Source organism: Anolis carolinensis, chromosome 2 (genome assembly GCF_035594765.1).
Source record: "Anolis carolinensis isolate JA03-04 chromosome 2, rAnoCar3.1.pri, whole genome shotgun sequence".
In the NCBI taxonomy this organism is placed as follows: Eukaryota; Metazoa; Chordata; class Lepidosauria; order Squamata; family Dactyloidae; genus Anolis; species Anolis carolinensis.
The window spans coordinates 18794779-18818272 of NC_085842.1; the positions used below are offsets into that span (position 1 = coordinate 18794779).

Genomic DNA, 23494 nt, shown 5'->3' on the forward strand with positions numbered 1-23494 from the left:
CTGGGAACCAAACTCCCTCCCCTTAACCCTTCCTTGCCCAGCGTTGTACTGGAAGGAGGGGAAATGAGCATGTCTCAAAAGCCCTGGAACCAAAGGACTCAAGATGAGGGCGTACATATAGTCAAATATTCCGTATTCATTGGAGTGTTAGTGAGATGTATTCTCTCCCAGTCAAACCACTGCTCCCCAACCCCACTGACCATTAAAGGCAACCCATCAGTCCAGGGAGCAAAGCAGGGCTGAGTCTCCATCCGCAACAGAAAGAGACTGTCTCAGCCCTTGGTCAAGTCCCACGGCTCCCTTTTCCCCAGGAAGAGGAACACAGACTTGGGTGGGAGATACAACAAAAGCATCCAACACAAGCAGGCTCTTCATTGCCGACAAGCTTTTAAAAAATCATAGAATCACAGACTCGTAGAGTTGGAAGAGAAGTTGGAAGAAGTCTCTGTGACCTAGTAAAGAAAACACAGAACAACCAAGCCCTGGTTTTTTGGGTTTTGTTTGAGAATCTGCAACTTGCTTCTGGTGTGAGAGAATTGGCTGTCTGCAAGAACGTTGCCCAGGGGATGCCCAGATGTTTTGATGTTTTTCCCATCCTTATGGGAGGCTTCTCTCATGTCCCCGCATGGAGCTGACAGAGAGAGCTCATCTACACTCTACCCGATTCTAACCATCAACCTTTAGGTCAGCAACTCAACCTTCAAGTCAACAGTCCTGCCAGCACAAGGGTTGAATGTGTCTATTTCGTTTATTGTATGTATGGTTTCTTTCCCGCAATTGAATGTTTGCCTTACATGTTGGAAACCACCTGAGTCCTTTGGGGAGATAGGGCGGCATATAAATATTATTATTATTATTATTATTAGGCTAGAGGGCAGGTGGACAGACGGCTGACACCACAGGTGCAGGAGGTGCTTAGGAAGTTGACTTTTGCCGTCAGGAAACGCCTGGACCTGATGCCAAACAACAAAATGCACATGTTGGCTTAGGCGATCCCTTGTAGTTCGAGGATGATGGTCCTCCATTTCTTGGAAGTGTGTGATTTTTTTTTTAATGTGTGGAGGTCTGTGCAAGGCCAGTCAACACACAGTCTTCACAGATTGAGGTCCCAGCAGTGGTGTGGTTAACACAACGAGAGTGGCTTCTCAGTCTGTTACAGCCTTCACAGCCATTGTAACATGTATCATGTTATCCTCCGCCTGCTCTGCCGTTGAGGTCTTTGGGTCTTCGGATTGTTCTTGGTCTGGATCCTCCCCTGTGACCACTCCTGGGAGTGTGTGACTCCTGTGGTTGTGCCCACAGGTTCATTGGAACACGCAAGCCCCCTCACCACGTCAAGGTGACAATCCATCGAGGGTGATGTTGGCAGCAATCATTCCACCATATCATTAGATGAGAGCCGCCCCCCCAGTAATAACTGCCATTCTGAGCCAGAATGAAGAAGGGGGCAGGAAGACATCATGTCTGAAGACATCCTATATTATAATATATATGAAGACATTGTATACTATGATATATAATAATCATATTATTCTATACTAATAATATAGTATATTGTATATACATATATTAATAGTAATATAATGTAATATAATAATAATAATACACTATTATAATGGTATATTTATATTACATGTAATATTACTAATAATATTACAATATAGTGTTATAGTACAATATAGTAATATATAATGCTTATATTGTGCTATACGAATAATATAATATATTGTATGTACATATGACTTGTAAGCCACCCTGAGTCCCCTTCATGGTGAGAAGGGTGAGATACAAATGTCGCTAATAAATAAATCTGTGATCCACTCATAAAGGACACAATCTTCCCCAAAGAGGTTGCAAAATGGAACTGCTTCTTTCCCAGGTGTTCTCGTCACCAAGACCAGTAATATCAGCAACTTGTGTTTCCCCCAAGTCTTTGGGGGAGAGGATAAAATGTAGGAAGTTGAATATTGAGGGAAATAAACAAGTGCTTTTGTTTGGGCTGAGAAAACCGCTCTTGAAGTTCAAGAATGGAAGACTCCATCACAGTTTTAACTTTTTTTCTGGCACAAAGTTTGGGCAGGGCAGGAGCAAGGCATCAAACCATAAGAAAGTGTGGAATCTTGGTAGCCTGCCCGCTTATTTTTCCTGCTCCTGGCCTCGGAACAGACTGAAGCATGCCTTGCCAGAGGAGGAGGAGGTAGGAAAGGAGGGGGCAAGGGCATTTAGTTTGTCAAATATTCTGAAACTTGATGGGCTTGCTTGCTTGCAGTGGTAAATGTGTCCAGTCCCCCCCAAGTATGGCATTGGCCACAACACCACACCATCCCTCTCCAGCCAGCCATAGCAGTTAAAAATGAATATCTATTTTGATAAAATGTAAAAATTACCCAAAACTCAGGGGACGTAATTGTAGAGAAATTCAAGGGCATAGCTCTAATAGCGTGTAAGGGGGTTACAGTGTAAAACATGTTCTACCATTGTAGCAAGTTTCATCCCAATAGCTCTAAAAATGAGGGAGAATGGAGGCCCAGAAGTCCCACCAGGTGTGCAATTACTTTAACGAAATAGTAATGAAATTTCATTACTCTTGTCATAGTAACTAAAGTGTTCCTAATGACACTTTAGAAACAATTTAGAAATTAAATGCTGGCACTCTCCTGTGTAGTAATAACTTTTGAAACATTTTTAATCGATCACACATGCCAAATACCTAACAATAATAGTACACCTGACAACTTGCTGCTAAGAAAATCATTGAAATGTTTTCAAGATAGTTTGCTCAATTCCTACATGTGTGCAGTGTTTCTATATTATCACCAGCATCTCTTGGTCTGTTCAGAGGCAAATCCAAATAATCACTTAGATTTTCTCAAGCAATTAGAAATGGCTGGTTGGAGAGCTTCTATTAATTATACAGACGCTGTTGTTTTTTTACTCTACAAACTTACTTCCATACTTTGTAAGAGCCAGCGACTTAAATTTTGCAAACAAGTTCAAATTCTCAAAGCCTATAACAATATCAAGGATATATAACATTGTTAATTCTAAAATAACAACAAGACTCGTGTTATTTTTAATTTAATGTGGATTAAAGGTGTGTGTACCAGGAGCAGGGAAACAGTCAATCAATTCTAGCCAGAGATAAAAATTTGTACATCAAGGGAAATAATAGTGCAAGCATCTTTTCCTTGGGTTTGGCCTCAACAGAAGCACTGTGAACAATTCTGGAATCCCAGCTGAAAAACACCATTTACAAACTGGAAATCTGCAACCAAGGTGGTAAAGGAGCTGGAAACTAAGCCCAGAGGAAATGAATATGGTTTTTTTTTTCAAAATAGCTGACATGAAAATCATATTTAACCCTCTGAAGGATTTTCACAGAGAGGTTGCTTTCTGCTGCTCTAAAGAAGACTTCAACTTAGGGATTGAAATAACAAGAAAGGGGATTCTGTAAAATGTTTGAAACCATATGTTTACCCACAAAAGCTGACAAGGGAAAACACAGTCCAGGGTTATGGTGATACCGGTGTTTAGAGAAGCAAGAGAGTTCTCCCTAACAGTCCCAAGTTAAACAAAGCAACAACAACAAAACTGAACAACAGTTTGAAACCAAGAAGAGAGTTTTCTAAGAGATCAGTCCAAAGTCAAGCCAAGTGCTACTTGAAGCCAAGAGAATCACACGTGTTCATCGGGAAATGTTGCAATTTCCCTGTTACAACTGATATTATTATTTTTGTCCCAGCTCCTTGGATGATTTCTATCCTATATGTAGTCTCTGATGGTTCAAAAAGTATGAACCTTGAACAAAACATTTCCCACACTTTTGGCATTAGTATAAATTCTCACCTGTGTGGAGTCTTTTGTGCCTCACCAAGTATGAATTACAAGCAAAACATTTCCCACACTCCTGGCATTGGTGTGGCTTCTCTCCTGTGTGGAGTGTTTTGTGCCTCACCAAGGCTGAACTGTAAGCAAAACATTTCCCACACTCCTGGCATTGGTATGGCTTCTCACCTGTGTGAAGTCTTTTGTGGCTTACCAAGTGTGAGTTGCGAGCAAAACATTTCCCACATTCCTGGCACTGGTATGGTTTTTCTCCTGTATGAAGTCTTTTGTGGCTCACCAAGTGTGAACTGTAAGAAAAACATTTCCCACACTCCTGGCATTGATATGGCTTCTCTCCTGTATGCAGTCTTTTGTGGCTCATCAAATCTGAATTGCAAGCAAAACATTTTCCACACTCCTGGCACTGGTATGGCTTCTCTCCTGAGTGACGTCTTTTGTGCTTCACCAAGTCTGAACTGAAAGTAAAACATTTCCCACACTCCTGGCATTGGTATGGCTTCTCTTCTCTGTGTAGTTTTTTGTGCCTCACCAAGTCTGAACTGCAAGGAAAGCATTTCCCACACTCCTGGCATTGGTATGGCTTCTCTCCTGTGTGAAGTCTAATGTGGTTTACCAAGCGTGTATTACGAGCAAAACATTTCCCACACTCCTGGCATTGGTAAGGCTTTTCCCCTGTGTGAAGTCTTTTGTGCTTCACCAAGTCTGAACTGGAAGCAAAACATTTCTCACACTCTTGGCATTGGTATGGTTTCTCTCCAGTGTGGGATCTCCAGTGGCTTATAAGGTGTGCATTCCGAGCAAAACATTTTCCACACTCCTGGCATTGGTAGGGCTTCTCTTCTGTGTGAAGTCTTTTGTGGCTCACCAAATAAGAACTGCGGGCAAAACATTTCCCACACTCTTGGCATTGGTAGGGCTTCTCTCCTGTGTGAAGTCTTTTGTGTCTCAGCAAGCCTGAACTGGAAGCAAAACATTTCCCACACTCCTGGCATTGGTATGGTTTCTCTCCGGTGTGGAGTCTCTGGTGGCTGACAAGGGATGAACTTACAGAGAAATATTTTCCACATTCCTGGAATATGTATGGATTCTCTCCTTTGTGGGAACCCCAGTGCTCTATAAGGTGTGTATACTGAGCAAAACATGTCCCACACTCCTGGCATCTGTACAGTTCTTGTCCTGTGTGAAATTCCTCGTGTTTCACCAAATGTGAACTTTGGATAAAAGGTTCCCCACACTCCTGACTCATGAAATACTCAGTTCTTTCAAAGATTTCTTCTTGGCTCAGATGTGGCGGTTTGTAATCATCAACACATTTTGCTGATACTTCCCATTTAAGATGGCTATTCCCAGCATAGAGTGTCTTGTGAAGCACAAGTGCCATATTTTGAGTGAAACATTTCTTATCTACATTGCATTTGTAGGGCCTTTCTCTAGCAGAACCTCCATCCTCTCTGTGGGCTTGCTGGTATGTCAGTAGGCCCCCATTTTGCCCAAAACGCTTCTTGCATTTGGTATAGACACTGCTTTTCTTCCAGTTATCTGCTGTGAAGAAGAAGTACAGAAACAATGATTCTTCAGCATGAGTAATACGGACTCTAAGGAAGTGGGATGTCAAAACAACATAGACACGGAAGAAAAGAAAATATACATGCTGTCCTCTCCCCACCCCCTGTTCAGTAAAGATGGACACTGTTTGAGTACCTGTACCTACTATTCCAACATAGAAGATCCCATACCTAATTTCAGATTGTTACGCTTTCACCATTAACTAACAAATGGGACTCTTACACTTTATGGAAGTTTGCTATAAATGTGAGTTTCAAAGGGATAGATTTTGCTGATAAAGTTGGGAAAATACAAGATAGTGATTATAAGGGGAAAAGGGAACCATGATAAAGGTAGAGAAAGGAATAAAAAGCAATGTTTGGAAGACTCAGCCAGATATGGTGACATCCTCATAATCCCATACTTGACATTGGTTTTGAGAGACAGAAGATTGCCTCCAAATCATCCCTGTTTGTGAGGAATGACAAGACTATGCACGAGAGATAAGAGCTGCTGATAAATAGAGATGCCGCAATAAAAGAGGCTTCTTGGAAGTACCATTCTGTGGACTGTCCCTTTATTGAGTATTGCTCTGGTTCGAATACCTGTACGGCTTTTAGAGGGGAGCTGCAACTTCTTCACATAAGAGTTTAGGGAAGTAGCAGTGGATATATTAGTGATTTCCTAACCTTTAGGGTGGAATAAATATACAGAGTGTTGTGAATGACTGAGGATAGGGGCTTTTTGTGTGCTGAAAGAGGCAGCGTAGTTAGAGAGCCTTGCCTTCAGACATGCAGAGATTAGCCGTCCTGGTTGGGAGGAAAAACATGGTTGAATACCACACTGATAGCTGCGTCTGTATATCTGAAGCCAGAGGAAGTTTGTTATTTTTGACGATTCATTCTCTGGCACCACTCTCCAGCCAATCTGCTTCCTTCCTCTCCTTAGTTTTTAAAATCATTTTTATCATTTGCATCAAATGTGTAACGAGATAAAATGAAATACGATACATGTTTTGAATGTAATTGAATGGAAGGAAAGAAAGAAGGAATGAAACCTAACAATTTGGAGACATCATTCAAAAATATTGATGCCTGCAATGATTAACTACCTGCTTGCTGGAACTGTAATTAAAACCTGCTAATGAGACCTGAAATGGCTGGCCTGCCTGGTAAACTGTGACAAGAACTGTGAGAGTGATAAGAGAAATGTTTACACCAAGTTAAGGAAGTGTTTACAACTGTTAAGAAGGAAGTCAACACAAGGCCAACACTAATCAAGAAGAATCAACATCTGGTCCAGGAAACAGGATGGAAGACGTCTATCATTCATTTAAAACTTTGGGACAACAGCAAAATATTGCAGTATAAGTGACCTTATGACAATTTAGAAAATGTGACAGACAGTGATGCTGTTCGCCCGCTATGCTCTGCTCCATTGGGAAGGAGAGAGATAGCGTACCTTTGGGCCTCCTTTTCTCAAGGGAAAAGGAAGGAGTGCATTTTGGAGTCATGATATGTGTTGCAGGGAGTCAGTTCTGCTGTATGGAAACAGAGGCCTGATCATTGGCATTGTTCTTGGGGGGAAAAGAATGCATTTGGGCATTTTGGAACTATGCATGGGCAGGCTGCAGGGAAAGCAGGGCCTGGCCTTAGCAGGTGCTTCTCCAAGGAGAGAAAAAAGGATATGGTAATATTTGTACATGTGTGTGAATGCTGAGTGAAAATGTAACCCCCCCCCCCATTTGTTTGTTAGCCAATGTAGTAGGTTGTTTGTAAATCCAATGTAGTTGCATAGAATCTGTATGTCTAATGTCTAAATGTTGTTCTGTAAAAGTTCTGATAAACCTCTCAGACTGAAACTGCAATAAAAAGAACATATGCTTTAAAGTTATTGAAAAGTTATTCATAACATTTTTGGTGTCAGTAGTGGGATATTCTTTTCAGAGTGAGCAAGATATTTTATCCTTTGTTTAAAACGTATTCATTACATTTTCATATGTTTTATCATTTTCCCTGTATGCCATACTTAGTTCTCTATATGGAGAGTGGAATATTAAAATGTCAAACAAGCCAATACATACAAATCAAACATTAGGAAAGTAAAAGATGAAAGCCACAGTCCCACCTGGTGCACTAATAAAATCCAAAAAGCAGGTTTGGGGGAGGGGGGGGGACAGAAGCTGTCATCGTTTCTAAAACATGCCACCTTAAAAAGGCAAAACAGCTGAGAGACAAAGAAGGCATATTTTTCTTAGTACCAGAAAGACTAAGGGATCCATATGTAAGTCAATGTTACATTTATGTCATATATTTCTAACATAAGCCCTGCCTTAAGTCCTCTTAGAGATTGTGATGATTTAGGATACTGCTCCCACTAGGGAGCTGCTGACTGGGATACTGCATTTTGAAATGAAAATCTCCATTAATGAGGGAGCCTTACCAAGAAAGTCCACAATCCCATGAATCTCCTCCATGATCTGCATGTGAAAGACTTTCTGATCAGGATTCAGAAGAGCCCACTCTTCCAGGGAGAAATGGACAGCCACATCCTCAAAGGCAACTGGGCACTGGTGGAAAAAGAAAATAAATTCCTTCTCACATAAGGGCTATCAAAACAAATAATTACAAGAATCTCTTTAAAACAGATTTCCATTCCTGTTGGTTGTTTGAAAGGGAAAAGGCTAAGGCCTCCATGCCATAGTTTAAGCTTTGTAGAGACGTTTAGTTTGCCACAGTCACAACCATTTCTTAACTGATATGTAAATTCAGAAATGGATTCCGGACATTTTTTAGCTTTCATTGTAGTACCCAGAACTGGATTATTCCAAGAAAGGTCTCACCAAAGCATAAAGAAGATTACCAAGACTTCCCTTAATGTAGACACTGTATTCCTTTGGATGCTCATGTTCAACTTCTGGCCCTCTAACACTCCAAGATTACAATCCCATAGGTTTTTTAAGCTGGTACATCACTCTCTCGGCTCATGTTCAAGTTGAGGTCTACGAACACTCCAATGAACTGTTGTCAAGCCAGGTGTCACCCATCCTGTATCTCTGTGTTGCACATTTCCTGCCTTAGTGTATTATCCTACATTTCTATTTGTTGAAATTAATTTCGTTAGTTTTCACTCAGCTCTCTAACATGTTAAGATCATTTTGCATTAGAATCCTGTCTTATGGAGTATTTGTTAGCCCTACACATTTGGTGCCATCTGCAAATATGATAGGCATGCCCTCTAAACATTCATCCAATCATTAAGAAAAATGTTGAACAGGAGGGAACCCTGTGCCAACCCACTAGTCAGGTCTTTCCAGGATGAAGAGGAACCACTGGTGAGCACCCTTTAGGTTCAGTCGCTTAAGCAATTACAAATCCAACAGTAGTGTTTTCTAGCCCACATTTTATAAGTTTGTTTGTTTCAGTAAGGCCTTGTCAAAGGCCTTACTGAAACTCTCATTCAATCTTTTCTGTTTCAACAGATGTTTGATTATTAAGCCTGGAACAACTGACACCCAGGCAGCTCCAGTCCTCCTCTCCCAGGAATCCTTCTGCTTACCTGATTCAGTTCCATTCCATCACAAAAGGGAAGAAACGACTGAGGATTCGGCAACAACATCATTCCAGCCTCTGGGAGAGAGAGCAAGCTGTGGAAAGCTGATCAAATAAACAGAAACCTATGAAGAAATCACTCTATGAACACCGGAGCATTCCCCAACCCAGTAATATGTAAAATGTTATGGTTTAGGACTTTTTATCTCAAGCAGTGCTTTAAGTAGCTTGGACTGAAACTAGTATTGGGCTTGGTATTTAAATTGACTGAAATTATTCTTGTATTTTTGTTTTACAACTCAGTTTCATGGTTCATCTTAGCTTCGGGTCCTACCTGGGAAGATACTGAAGGGCTGATATTTCAGTCCCACCCAACAGTGTCCAAATGTACAAGTATAACAATAAAGAAAACACTAAAATTACAACTTTTGCAACCAAATGCCTACATGTATACTCATCTCAAGGCCAAATGATCCTGAATGTGCACCTTCTCAAGGTCAAACTGATTATGGATGTGCAACAATACCCCAAAAGAGAATTTAGCATAAAACACCCAAAACTCCCAGAAGGGTTCCTTCTTACCCTCCAAGGTTGCAGCCCCATCTTCTTCCTGCTTCTGCTCTTTATGCTGGAAGCTCTGGATGGTGTCTGATTGAGATTTTTCTGATGCAGGGACATTAGACTGGACTTCGGTACAATTATTTTGGGCCTGAAAGAGCATAGAGTATTCTAGAAGTAGTATGGAGAATGATTAGAAAAGTATTTTTTCCCAAATGTGCCAAAACTGCATTGAGATTGTAACCTAGTTTGAAACAAGGGCCATATTCCCCCTCTCGTCATTTTCAATGTGATATCTGGGGTCAACACATTTGAGTTGAGCAGCTTCCGAGTTTACAGCGGATATGGTGGTGGCAGCAGGATGGGCAGAGCAGATGGGAAAAGGGGCAGATGGAACAGAGTCTGGCTTCTGCCTCACATTGGTCCCATCATGGAAAAAAGGCAGGATCTATGTTTAATCTACACATTAGTCCCAAGGTTAGTGAAACCAAGAGGAAATGCTCTCACCTGTTCTTCCCGCTTCTTGTCCTCTGCCCGACTCAGGAGGAAGCCTTCCGCCAGGGCCACCGCCTGGGAAGAGGTCTCTGCCCCACACTCTCGGACCCAGCTCCCCATCTCTGGGGGCAGGATGCTCAGGAACTGCTCCAGGATCACCAGGTCCAGCATCTCAGCCTTGGTGTGTTGCTCTGGCTTCAGCCACTGGTGGCAGAGATCGTGGAGGCGGCTGCAAACCTCTCTGGGTCCCTCGCCCTCTCGGTAGGAGGACTGCCTGAAGCGCTGGTGCTGTATGTGTGCATTCAGTAACATCTGTGTAGTTCTTTCCAAGAATTCCCCACTGTTTCCGGGTTCCCAGAATTCCCTACTGCTCCCGGTGGCCCAGCCTGCTTCAGGTCCAGGTGACTTGGGTCTCTCCATGTTGGAACCACTGTTTGCTGAAGAACCAAACTGTATCCAAGCTGCTTTTCCTCCGTCTTCTTTCAAGGGAAAGAAATTCCTTAACAGCTCTACTCAAAAAATGCTCAGCCAACAATCACATTTCCTCTGTGAAAGAAAGTAAGAATTAGACAACAGGTTTTTTGAGACATATTATTGGAAAGTAAAAAACAACAACATGCCCTTTATTTATTTCAGAATAAACTAATGCTGGGCCCTCTTTTCATTTGGGTGTCTATTTCTCTGGCCACCAGACCAACCTGGCCTCACTTGGCCTTCCATTGAACTCCCAATTGGTCCCAACCCAGTCTATCTCACCACGATTCCTGCCACTGACGCCACATGATCCATAAGCTGTTCTTGTAAACAAAACTAACGTATTATTGGAGAGTAAAAGAAGAAGAAGAAGCTCTTTCCCTTGGGCCTCTGCTTCTCCAGCCTCTAGACCCACCTGGTCTCCCACTGAGCTCCCATTCAGTCCCAAACCAGACTATCTCCCCATGATCCCTGCCACTGACGCCACAGAACCCTTCCTATAAAGAAAGCTAACGTCATGCTTGATTATCTCCACTCACTCCAAGATCTTTCCAAGCATTACATTATGGTATCTGGTTTTCCAACCACACTTTGCCTGAGTGTACATGTCCGTACCTGCACTCACCCCTCTGTATCCACGGATTCAACCCCCTGCAGCTTGGAAACATTCCCTCCCTGCAAAAGCAGGCCTGGCCTTTCCTTTTGCTATTAAAGGGATTCAGTTTCACTAGTAACAAGACAATAGCAACTCTAGGCCTTCCTCAAGTTGCAAACAAGACAGCTTCTGTATGTTTGATTTTAAGTAGAATACAGTAGTCTCACTTATCCACGCCTCGCTTATCCAAGGTTCTGGATAATCCAAGCCATTTTTGTAGTCAATGTTTTCAATTTTTCGTGATATTTTGGTGCTAAATTTGTAAATACAGTAATTACAACATAACATTACTGCGTACTGAACTACTTTTTCTGTCAAATTTGTTGTATAACATGATGTTTTGGTGCTTAATTTGTAAAATCATAACCTAATTTGATGTTTAATAGTCTTTTCCTTAACCCCTCCTTATTATCCAAGATATTCGCTTATCCAAGCTTCTGCTGGCCCGTTTAGCTTGGATAAGTGAGACTCTACTGTATATGTGTTACAGGGGACCCTGGTGGCGCAGTGTGTCAAAGCGCTGAGCTGCTGAACTTGCAGACCAAAAGGTTGCAGGTTCAAATCCCAGGAGCAGAATGAGCGCCCACTGTTAACCCCAGCTTCTGCCAACCTAGCAGTTCCAAAGCATGCAAATGTGAGTAGATCAATAGGTACCGCTTCGGCGCTCGATGGAGTCATGCCAGCCACATGACCTTGGAGGTGTCTACGGACAACGCCGGCTCTTCGGCCTAGAAATGGAGATGAGCACCAACCCCAGAGTTGGTCACGACTGGACTTAACGTCAGGGGAAACCTTTACCTTTATCTTATATGTGTTACTCCAGCCAAAAATACGTAATTTCGATCTTGGGCTAGGATAGGGAAGGGTCAACACCCCTGTGGGGTTTCCTTTGTTGCCTGTGCCCCTGCCCAGGAGATTCCACCTCACCTTCTGTCCCTGTGAGAAATGGATGCTGAAGAAATGGTTTGAGCTGGAAACAAAGGCCGGGGCTAGAACTCCTGCAGAGGCCCCATTTCCCCCCAGATAACGACTCTTCGTATTAGGCAGAGATCCCTCTCACTCCCTGCTGCCTGCGCCTGTTCTTAGCTTGGTCCACTCCATATATAATCAATGGAGTTGGAAGAGGGACTTGCCGGAAAGAGGAGGAGGAGGAGGAGGAACAAGGAGGCGCGGAAGTTCCGGGGGAGGCGATGTTTCCCACGGGGCCCTTTCATCGACGCGCCGGCGCTTCCCTCTGCGCATGCGCTTCCCTGAGCAGCAGGTACTTCCCGTCACGTGGCCACACAGGGCTGGAAGAGGGAGTGAAAGAAAGAGCGAGGGAGGGATGAAAGACAGAGAGGGATGAAGTGAAAAAGGGAGTGAGAGGGATGAGGGGAAAAGGAGGTGGGATGAGAGAGCGAGAATCAAGGTGGTTGTATGTTTTCCGGCCTGTCTGGCCATGTTCCAGAAGCATTCTCTCCTGACGTTTCGCCCACATCTATGGCAGGCATCCTCAGAGGTTGTGAGGTATGAAGAAACTAAGCAAGGAAAGTTTATATATATCTGTGGAAAGTCCAGGGTGAGAGAAGAACTCTTATCTGTTGGAGGCCAGTGCGAATGTTGTAAATAATTTAATGCTAATGAAAGTGATTAATTGCAACATTCACACTGACCTCCAACAGACAAGAGTTCTCCCCCCCCCCCCCCCAAACCCAGACCATGAAAGCCTTCGACAACACAGGGATTTTTTTTTCGTGTCAGGAGCAACCAGAGTTGCTTCTGGTGTGAGAGAATTGGCCATCTGCAAGGACGTTGCACAGGGGATGCCCGGATGTTTTGATGTTTTACCATCCTTGTGGGAGGCTTCTCTCATGTCCCCGCATGGAGCTGGAGTTGATAGAGGGAGCTCATCTGCGTTCTCCCCGGGTGGGATTCGAACCTGGCAACTTTCAGGTCAGCAACCCAACCTTCAAGTCAAGAGGCTTTTACCCCCTAGGCCACCGGAGGCTCCAACACAGGGATGAGAATGAAAGAGGGAGTGAGGGACAGGGATGAGACTGGGAGGGAGACAAAGGGGAATGAGGGAGAAAGAGGAGGGATGAAAGGGTGGGAGGGATGAGAGGGAGGAAGTAAGAGAGGGATTAAAGGTAAAGGTTTCCCCTGACGTTAAGTCCAGTCATGTCTGACTCGGGGTTGGTGCTCATCTCCATTTCTAAGCCGAAGAGCCGGTGTTGTCCGTAGACACCTCCAAGGTCATGTGGCCGGCATGACTGCATGGAGTGCCGTTACCTTCCCGCCGGAGCGGTACCTATCGATCTACTCACATTGGCATGTTTTCGAACTGCTAGGTTGGCAGGAGCTGGAGCTAACAGCGGCCGCTCATGCCGCTCCCGGGGCTTGAACCTGGGACCTTTCGGGGGCTCCTGAGAGGAATTAGAGTGGGAGAAAAAGGGAGGAAGGGATGAGAGTGAAAGAGGGAGTGAGGGAGAGGGATGAGACTGGGAGGGAGACAAGGGGGATGAGGGAGAGGGAGAAGGTGGGAGGGATGAGAGAGATAGGGATGAGAATGAAAGAGGGAGTGAGGGAGAGGGATGAGAAGAAATATATAAATTATAGAGATTGTATTGTGTAATGAAATGGAATTGAAATGGAATAAAATTATTGATTAAAAGAAGAATTGTGTGAGCTGAAGTTCAAAAACACCTGAAGGGCCAAAGATTTCCCATGCCTGCTTTACACAGGTAAACTTATTTCTTTAATGTATAAGATCCAGGGACTTATATTTTGTGAAATAGATCAAATTATCACAGTCTGTAACAAAATCAATGATATATAAAATTGTTAATTCTAAAATGACAAGGCTCGTGTTTTTTCAGTTTTAATGTGTGTGCCAGGAGCAGGGAAACAGCAAATTCTAGCCAGAGATACGATTTGCACATCAAGGGAAATAATAGTGCAAGCATCTTTTCCTTTGGCTTGGTGTGGAGAGGTGTACACAGATGTGTGACAGAGATGGAATCCTCTTGATCCCACCGCTGCCACCAAATTGTGGAGAACTGTGAGGTGACAGGAATGGAATCCTCTTGATCCCACCACACACAGAGATACCACCAATTATAAAGATGTCTTATGGATGATGATTTTAATTAATTATTTATTTAATTATCTTCTCCGCTGCCACCAATGGAGGAGATGTCGGCAGATGGCACTGGTTCTTTTTATACCTTCTTTGTTTATTTTACCTCAGATGTTTATTAACTTAGTACAGGAGTATGACAGAGACTTAGATGGAATAAAATTAAAACAAGTTTATTGCATGTACAGAGCTTGATGGTTTCTTACAACTTTTTAAAGGCACTTAGCTTAATGGTTACAAACAGATATGAGGTGTTCAAACTTTCAAAATACTTCTTCCTCTCAGCTAAACTAAAACCTGATCCTCCTGGATCTACTGGGATTAACTTTCCCTAATCCACAGCCTCTGTAAATGACCCTAAACAAGTCCCCTAACTTGCTTAGTCTGGCCTAATAGAGGTCTGTCCCTCTGGTTCCCTTCAGTCTTGAAACCAGACTGCTCCCTGTGATTTAAAATCACAGACTGTCTAAAATAAATCCTTTTATTTTAGACCTGACTCAAATTCTTTTATTTGAGCCACCCTGATCCTCCACATGAGAATCAGTCTTCTTCCTGCGACTAAAAATCACAGACTCAAACTGGGTTTTAAAACATTCCCCTTTTCCTTTCCAAATGGCGGTTGGCTCCGCCCCCGTTGTCATAGCAACCGGTTCTTCAATGCTGGTATTAACAGCTCTAATACTCACCATTTTAAATTAACTAAACCTGACTGTTTAAACAAATCAAATAAACATGTCATCATTAAACAAAATAAAATCATACACTTCTTTGGCTCGTGTTTTTTCAGTTTTAATGTGTGTGCCAGGAGCAGGGAAACAGCAAATTCTAGCCAGAGATACGATTTGCACATCAAGGGAAATAATAGTGCAAGCATCTTTTCCTTTGGCTTGGCCTCAACAGAAGCATCGTGTTAAATTCTGGAATCCCGGCTGAAAAACAGCATTCACAAACTGGAAATCTGCAACCAAGGTAGTAAAGCAGCTGGAAACAGCCCAGAGGAACAACTGATGAAATTAGTTTTTTTTAAAGTGACATGACAATCATATTTACCCCTCTGAAGGATTGTCACACAGAGTTTGCTTTCTGCTGCTCCAGAAAAGCGGGCTTCAACTTCGGGATTTAAATGACAAGAAAGGGCACTCAATCAAATCTTAGGCAGGACATCTCAAAGCATCCTGTTTGAAATGTTTACCCACAAAGGCTGACAAGGGGAAACGCAGTCCAGTCCCAGAGAAGCAAAAGAGTTCTCCAAAACAGTCCCAAGTCAAGCAAAGCAAAACAAAAAACTGAACAAGAGTTCAAAACCAAAAAGAGTTATCTAAGAGATCCGTCCAAAGTCAAGCCAAGTGGTACTTGAAGCCAAGGGAATTTATTTATCATATCAGAAGTTAAACCGAGAGTACAGTTGTAAGAAACAGGTGTTCATTGGGAAATGTTAAATGTGTGGTCTGCAGCACCAGAATGTCCAGAACCTGCCCCTTCCCTATTATAACATATATTTTTAGTTTTGTCCCAGCTCTTTGGATGATTTATCTCCTGTATGTAGTCTCTTATGGTTAAAAAAGTATGGACCCCAAAGAAAATATTTCCCATATGCCTGGCATTTGTACGTTTTTTAACCTGTGTGAATTCTCTGGTGCTTCCTAAGGGATGAAGAATAAGGAAAACTTTTCCCACAATCCATGCATTTGTATGGTTTTTCTCCTGTGTGAACTCTTTGGTGGCTCACAAGGGATGCACTTTGATTAAAACATTTCCCACACTCCTGGCATTTGTGTGGCTTCTCTCCTGTGTGAAGTCTTTTGTGCCTCACCAAGTGTGAACTGTAGGAAAAACATTTCCCACAATCTGGGCATCTGTATGGTTTTTCTCCTGTATGACTTCTCTGGTGGCTTACAAGGGATGAATTTTGAGTAAAACATTTTCCACAATCCTGGCATTTGTACGGTTTCTTTCCTGTATGGATCCTCCAGTGTCTAAGAAGTGATGACTTCCAAGGGAAGCATTTCTTACACTCCTGGCATGTGTATGGCTTCTCTGCAATGTGGACTCTTTTGTGCTTCACCAAGTCTGAACTGGAACCAAAACATTTCCCACACTCCTGGCACTGGTATGGCCTTTCTCCAGTGTGGACTCTTTTGTGCCTCACCAAGTCTGAACTGGAAGCAAAACATTTCCCACACTCCTGACATTGGTATGGCTTCTCTCCTGTGTGGACTCTTTTGTGCCACAACAAATGTGAACTGTAAACAAAAGATTTCCCACACTCCTGGCATCGGAATGACTTCTCTCCTGTGTGGAGTCTTTTGTGCCTCACCAAATATGAAATGTCAGCAAAACATTTCCCACATTCCTGGCATCTGAATAGCTTCTCTCCTCTGTGGAGTCTTCTGTGCCTCATCAAGGCTGAACTCTCAACAAAACACTTCCCACACTCCTGGCATTGGTATGGCTTCTCTCCTGAGTGGAGTCTTTTGTGCCTCACCAAGACTGAACAATAAGCAAAACATTTCCCACACTCCTGGCACTTGTATGGTTTCTCCCCAGTGTGAAGTCTTTTGTGCCTCACCAAGGCTGAACTGTCAGCAAAACATTTCCCACACTCTTGACATTTGTACGGCTTCTTTCCTGTATGGATTCTCCAGTGTCTCAGAAGTGATGACTGCCAAGGAAAACATTTCCCACACTCCTGACATTGGTATGGCTTCTCCCCGGTGTGAAGTCTTTTGTGCTTCACCAACTCTGAACTGTAAGCAAAACACTTCCCACACTCCTGGCATCTGTACGGTTCCTGTCCTGTGTGAAATCTCTTGTTTTTCACCAAGTGTGAAGTCTGGAAAAAAGATTTCCCATATTCGCAGCTGATAAAATCCTCATTCCCTTCAAAGATTTCTTGTTGGCTCAGATCTTGCAGTTTGTAATCAGCAACACATTTTGCTGATACTTTCCATTTACAATTACCTTTCCCAGCACTGAATGTCTTGTGAAGTATAAGTCCCATATGTTGCGTAAAACACTGCCCATATATATTGCATTTGTAGGGCCTTTCTCTGGCAGAACATCTGTAGCTTTGCTGGTGTCTAAGAATGCCTCCATCATGTCCCAAATGCTTCCTGTTTTGGGTGCATACGTTGCTCTTTTTCCAGTTATTTGCTGTGAAGAAGAAGGACAGAAAGAATCATGCCTCAGTGTGAGTGATAAGGACTCTAGGGAAATGCTGTAAGGAGATTGAAATTATCCTTAAAACAACATAGACATGGAGTAACATAAGTATAAATGCTGTCCTCTCCCTACCTCTTGTTCAATAAGGATGGACATTGTTTGATTGCCTGGAGCCTCTAAGGCAGGGGTCCCCAAACTTTTAAAAAAGGGGGCCTGTTCACGATCCTTCGGACCGTTGGAGGGCCGAACTATAGTTGGCCACCGAGCAATAATAAATAACAACAACAACAATAAAAAAGAGGGTTGGAAGAGACCCTTTGGGCCATTGAGTCCAATCCCCCTCTGCCTTTGTGCACCGAAAGCACAAACAAAGCACCCCTGACAGATGGCCACCCAGAATCAATAATAATAATAATAATAATAAAGAGGGTTAGAAGAGACCCCTTGTGCCATTTAGTCCAATCCCCTTCTGCTTTTGTGCACCGAAAGCACAAACAAAGCACCCCTGACAGATGGCCACCCAGAATCAATGTTAATAATAATAATAATAATAATAATAATAATAATAATAATAATAATAATAATAATAATAATAATAATAATGGTTGTAAGAGAAGAAGAGACCCCTTGGGTCATTTATCCCAACCCCCTTCTGCCCTTGTGCTGTGGGGGCCGGATAAATGGCTTTGATGGGCCGCATCCGGCCCCCGGGCCTTAGTTTGGGGACCCCTGCTCTAAGGCATAGATGAGTAACATATGTTCCAGAGGTTACCTGTTGCTCAATCCAGCCTGGTTTTTTCTTCTATCTCTTTCTCTCTGGGGGAATGGATGCATTTTCCTTTCACATTCAAATGCTTGCCTTTTTCTCTAGCTAAAACTTTGCTTTGCTGCCACTCATTTCATAGTAGTTCCCTCCTTTTTATTTTTCTCCCCTAAATTCCGGTTCTCTCTCTGTATGTTCATACCTAATTTCTAGTGCTGAACAGATTGTTACGGTTTTACCTGACAAAGCTGAAAAGATACAAGATGGTGATTGTAAAGACATCGAGGAGAACTATGATGAAGCCAGAGAAGGAAACAAAAAAACAGGAGAGGCAGAGAGAGTGATCTGGGGTGATCACTCTTGACAGATTTTTCTAGCCTAATTGTGACAAGGGCGTATGGTATGCTTGGACTTGACACCAGTTATGGAAGTCTTCCCACTTGAGTCTGAATTGGTGCTGACGTTGCCTTTGCTCAGGCACCAAGTAAATACATTATTCTTCGTGAAGGTTTGGGCATCTAGTTGGTTTTACCAAAACTCTTCCATATAAATGGTTTTAATTCTTTTTAAAAGATTGTAATTCTCTATAGTCTTAATATGTTTTAAGTTTTAAAACAAATTTTATCATTTTCTTCATTTGAATTTATCCGTTTTCCTGTATGCCTTTTTCAGGTCTTTATATGGAGAATGGAATATTAAAATGTGACTTTTTAAAAGTAAAACAAAAAGTCACAGTACTGCCTGAGGCCATAAGAATGTTCAAGAGGAGAAGCTGTAATAGTTTCTAAAACATGCCACCTTGAAATGGGAAATCACCTCAGAGAAAAATTTACTAACATGTCATATATTTTAGACAAAAACCTTGCCTTCAGGACCTCGGGGATTGTGAAAATGCAGGATATTGCTCCCACTGTGGAGCTGCTGATTGGGATACTGCATTTTGAACTAGAAATCCCCATCAATGAGGGAGCCTTACCAAGAGAGTCCACAATCCCATGAATCTCCTCCATGATCTGCACGTGCAAGATTTTCTGATCATGATTCAGGAGAACCCACTCCTCCAGGGAGAAATGGACAGCCACGTCATCAAAGGCAATTGGGCCCTGGTGAAAAAAGAAAACATTTCCTTTTCACATAAGAGAAATAAAGAAAAATAATTACAAGAATCTCTTTGAAATTATTTATGTTTCTGTTTTCTGTTTCTACGGAAGAGACACCCAGACAGCTCCAGTCCTCCCCTCCCAGGAATCCTTCTGCTTACCTGATTCACTTCCACTCCATCACAAAGGGGAAGAAACGACTGCGGATTTGGCAACAACATCATTCCAGCCCCTGGGAGAGAAAGAGCAAGGTGTGGAAAGCTGGCATGTCACAGAGGTTACAATGACAGTCCTAAAAAGAACCCTATGAGGAAATGACCCTATGAACACTGGAGCATTCTCCAGCCCAGGAATATTTAACTTTTTGGAGTTTAGGCTATTTTATCTCAAGCAGTGGTTTAAGTATCTTGGATTGAAACTAGTACTGGGCTTAGTATTTCAATTGACTAAAGTTATTCTTTGTTGTCTGTTTGTCTTCCAGCTCAGTTTCAGGGCTCATCTTAGCTTTGGGCCCCACCTGAGAAGATACCTAAGGGCTAAATTTTCAGGCCTGTTCATCTTTAGGCTAAAGTAGAAATATTACAAGAAAGAAAACTGCAAATAACACTGAAATTACACCTTTTGCAAACAAATGCCTACTACTATTACTACTCTACTACAGTAGAGTCTCACTTATCCAACGTTCTGGATTATCCAACGCATTTTTGTAGTCAATGTTTTCAATACATCGTGATATTTTGGTGCTAAATTCCTAAATACAGTAATTACTACGTACCATTACTGCGTATTGAACTACTTTTTTCTGTCAAATTTGTTGTAGAACATGATGTTTTGGTGCTTAATTTTTAAAATCATAACCTAATTTGATGTTTAATAGGCTTTTCCTTAATCCCTCCTTATTATCCAACATATTCGCTTATCCAACATTCTGCCGGCCCGTTTATGTTGGATTAGTGAGACTCTACTGTACTACTAATTATTATTATTATTATTATTACAATAATAATTTTTTCTTACCTGCCTCTCCTTGCAGCTGGATGTGGGTTACAAAACAATTTTAAAAATTCATCAAATATACAGGTTTCTATGAAAGATCTATATTAAAACTATATTAAAATACATATTACAGTATGTACAGTAGAGTTCCGGTTATCCGAGATAAAGGGGCGAGCCCAATCTCAGATAAGCAAACTGCCCGAATAATACGGAGCCTTGGATAAACGGAGCTCGAATAAGCAGGGCTCTACTGTACATAAAAAAGACATCACACAAAGGACATGAGTTTAAGATATATACCCGGGCCGGGCTGTGGTGCAGGCTGTTGAGCAGCTGCAATAAATCACTCTGACCATGAGGTCATGAGTTCGAGGCCAGCCCGTGGCGGGGTGAGCACCCGTCAATTAAAAATAAAAAATAGCCCCTGCTCATTGCTGACCTGGCAACCCGAAAGATAGTTGCATCTATCAAGTAGGAAATTATCACTTATAAAAAAAGTGGGGAGGCAAGTTTAACTAATTTACGACCTGGAATGAGGAAGTGCCGTCAGAGTGGATGATGAAGCAGCTGCTCCCCCCTGTGGCCAGAATCGAACATCCCCTCAGGAAAAGGTTAAATTGCCTCTGCGTCTGTCTGTCTCGGTCTCTGTTTGAAGTGTTTATGGGCATTGAATGTTTGCCCTATGTGTGTATAATGTGATCCGCCCCGAGTCCCCTTCGGGGTGAGAAGGGCGGAATATAAATACTGTAAATAAATAAATAAATAAATAAATACCCATCCCAAGGCCTAGAGATCCTGTGGATGTGCTAGAAACACCGCAAAGTGGAGTTCACACTGACACAAAACAGGAAAAAACACAGAAGGGTTCCTTCTTACCGTCCAAGGCTGCAGCCCTCTGGGTGATATCTGATGGATTTTGCTCTGATTCAGAGACATCAGGGTAGACTTCAGTGCAGTCATTTTGGGCCTGGAAGAGCACAGAGTATTCCAGAAGTAGTATGGAGAACGTTCAAAAATATCACAGATCTATAAACTTGTTTAAAACGATAATTCTGAAATGGCAAAATAATTTGAGACAAATGCCACATTCCCCCTCCCATCATTTTCAATTATATCTCTGGACGTCAACAAATGTGAGTGGAGGAGCAACCAAACTTACAGTGGATATGGAGGTGACAGCAGGAGGGGCAGAGAAGGTGGGAAAGGAGGCAGAGGAAGTAGAGTCTGGATTATTTCTCTCATGGGTCCCATCTTGGAAGAAAGGTAGGATGAATATTTAATCTCTCCATCAGTCCCAAGGTTAGTGAAACCAAGAGGAAATGCTCTCACCTGTTCTTCCTGCCTCTTGTCCTCTGCCCGACTCAGGAGGAAGCCTTCCGCCAGGGCCACCGCCTGGGAAGAGGTCTCTGCCCCACACTCTCGGACCCAGCTCCCCATCTCTGGGGGCAGGAGGCTCAGGAACTGCTCCAGGATCACCAGGTCCAGTATCTCAGCCTTGGTGTGTTGCTCTGGCTTCAGCCACTGGTGGCAGAGATCGTGGAGGCGGCTGCAAACCTCTCTGGGCCCCTCGCCCTCTTGGTAGGAGCACTGCCTGAACCGCTGGCACTGTATGTCTGAGCTGTAAAGGTCCACACTTGGGAACATCTGCATAGTTCTTCCCCAGGATTCCCCGTTGCTCCTGGGAGTCCTGCCTGCTTCAGGTCCAGGTAGGTTGGATCTCTCCATGTTGGAACCACCCAGAGGAAGTGGAGGAGGAGGAGGGAGAGGCCAAAGGAGCAAACTCCCTTCTCCCAGCTGGGCAAGGAAGGGTTAAGGGGAGAGAGTTGGGTTCCCAGAGAGGAAGGAAAGAAGTGGTCCTCCTTATGCTTGTGTTTCCTGTCCCTCTAGGAACGTAACTCCCTCCCCTTAACTCTTCTTTGCCCGGCTGGGAGAGGGGAGTTTAGCCTCACCTGCAACCACTGAACCCCACTGACCCTGGACCTAGGCTAAACATGGAACACAGGCAAACAATGCCTTTCTCAAATGACCCAGGCACCGCCGGGTCCCCAAGATAGTTGCCATATAATATCCAGATTATCTGATTTGAACACAGTTATATGACAGTATAGACTTTCATGTTTTGGCGCTGCCTTTGGTGGTCCCTTTGTAGACTTGTCCACAGCTGCATGGTATCCAGTAGACTCCTGCAGAGCAGAGAGGATCCCTCTTGTCTTTCGCTGACCATAGCATTTGTTGGATTTTCTTTGTGGGTCTGTAGATAGTTTGTAGGTTGTGCTTCTTCATCAGTTTGCCTATGCGGTCAGTGGTTCCCTTGATGTGTGGTAAGAACACTGCACTGCACTGCAGACTAATTCAACCAGAGAAATCAGCCATAGCAGAGCACTTGATGAACCAGCCTGGACACAGTATATTATTTGAGAACACAGAAATGCTGGACCACTCCAACAATTATCATGTCAGACTACACAGAGAAGCCATTGAAATTCACAAGCATGTGGACAACTTCAACAGAAAGGAGAAAACCATGAAAATGAACAAAATCTGGCTACCAGTATTAAAAAACTCTAAAATCAAAACAGTAGATGGGAACCAACACTCTGAGGGCAGAGAAGCCCCAAGAACGACTAATGACTGAACAAAAGATGCCCCCCAGGCAAGAGACAAAACCTTTCCAATGCTAATTAGGGTGATTAACTGAAACATTAATGCTGGCTTCCCAGTGACAAAGGACTCTTGCCACACCCTGGACTCTCCACAGATATATATATATTTTCTTTCCTTGCCTAGTTTATCCATACCTCACAACCTCTGAGGATGCCTGTCATAGATGTGGGTGAAACGTCAGGAGGGAATACTTCTGGAACATGGCCACACAGCCCGAAAGACATACAACAACCCTGTGATCCCGGCCATGAAAGCCTTTGACAACACAGTATAGACTTATACAACCCAGTTCAAAGCAGATAATGTGGATTATCTGCTTTGATAACCTGGCTTATATGGCAGTGTAGGAGGGGTCTTTGTCTCACTTCCCCCTTTGAGATTGTCTCCCATTAGATGATAATCATTACATCAATGTCAGGAGCGACTCGAGTAACTGCAAGTCGCCTCTGGTGTGAGAGAATTGACATTGGCCACGGAATGCCCAGATGTTGATGTTTTACCATGCTTTTGGTAGGCTGACACATGCCCCTGCATGGGGAGCTGGAGCTGACACAGGGAGCTCATCCCGGG

General features: G+C 43.1%; 2 protein-coding genes across 2 annotated transcripts; both read right to left on the reverse strand.

The window, feature by feature from the left end:
• Positions 1 to 2341: 2341 nt before the first annotated feature.
• On the reverse strand, positions 2342 to 12644 carry LOC100555297 (zinc finger protein 345-like). The gene is made up of 6 exons (XM_062973364.1): positions 12052 to 12644; positions 10008 to 10541; positions 9525 to 9651; positions 8950 to 9047; positions 7834 to 7960; positions 2342 to 5388 (listed from the first exon to the last, which is right to left on the reverse strand). The coding sequence occupies exons 2-6, from the start codon at positions 10413 to 10415 to the stop codon at positions 3830 to 3832; spliced, it is 2319 nt and encodes a 772-aa protein (XP_062829434.1). The 5' UTR covers positions 10416 to 10541; positions 12052 to 12644; the 3' UTR covers positions 2342 to 3829.
• Positions 12645 to 14391: 1747 nt separating this feature from the next.
• LOC134297010 (zinc finger protein 883-like) lies at positions 14392 to 22077 on the reverse strand. The gene is made up of 5 exons (XM_062973367.1): positions 21590 to 22077; positions 21137 to 21227; positions 19426 to 19496; positions 19141 to 19267; positions 14392 to 17392 (listed from the first exon to the last, which is right to left on the reverse strand). The coding sequence occupies exons 1-5, from the start codon at positions 21983 to 21985 to the stop codon at positions 15855 to 15857; spliced, it is 2223 nt and encodes a 740-aa protein (XP_062829437.1). The 5' UTR covers positions 21986 to 22077; the 3' UTR covers positions 14392 to 15854.
• Between the last annotated feature and the right edge of the window lie 1417 nt (positions 22078 to 23494).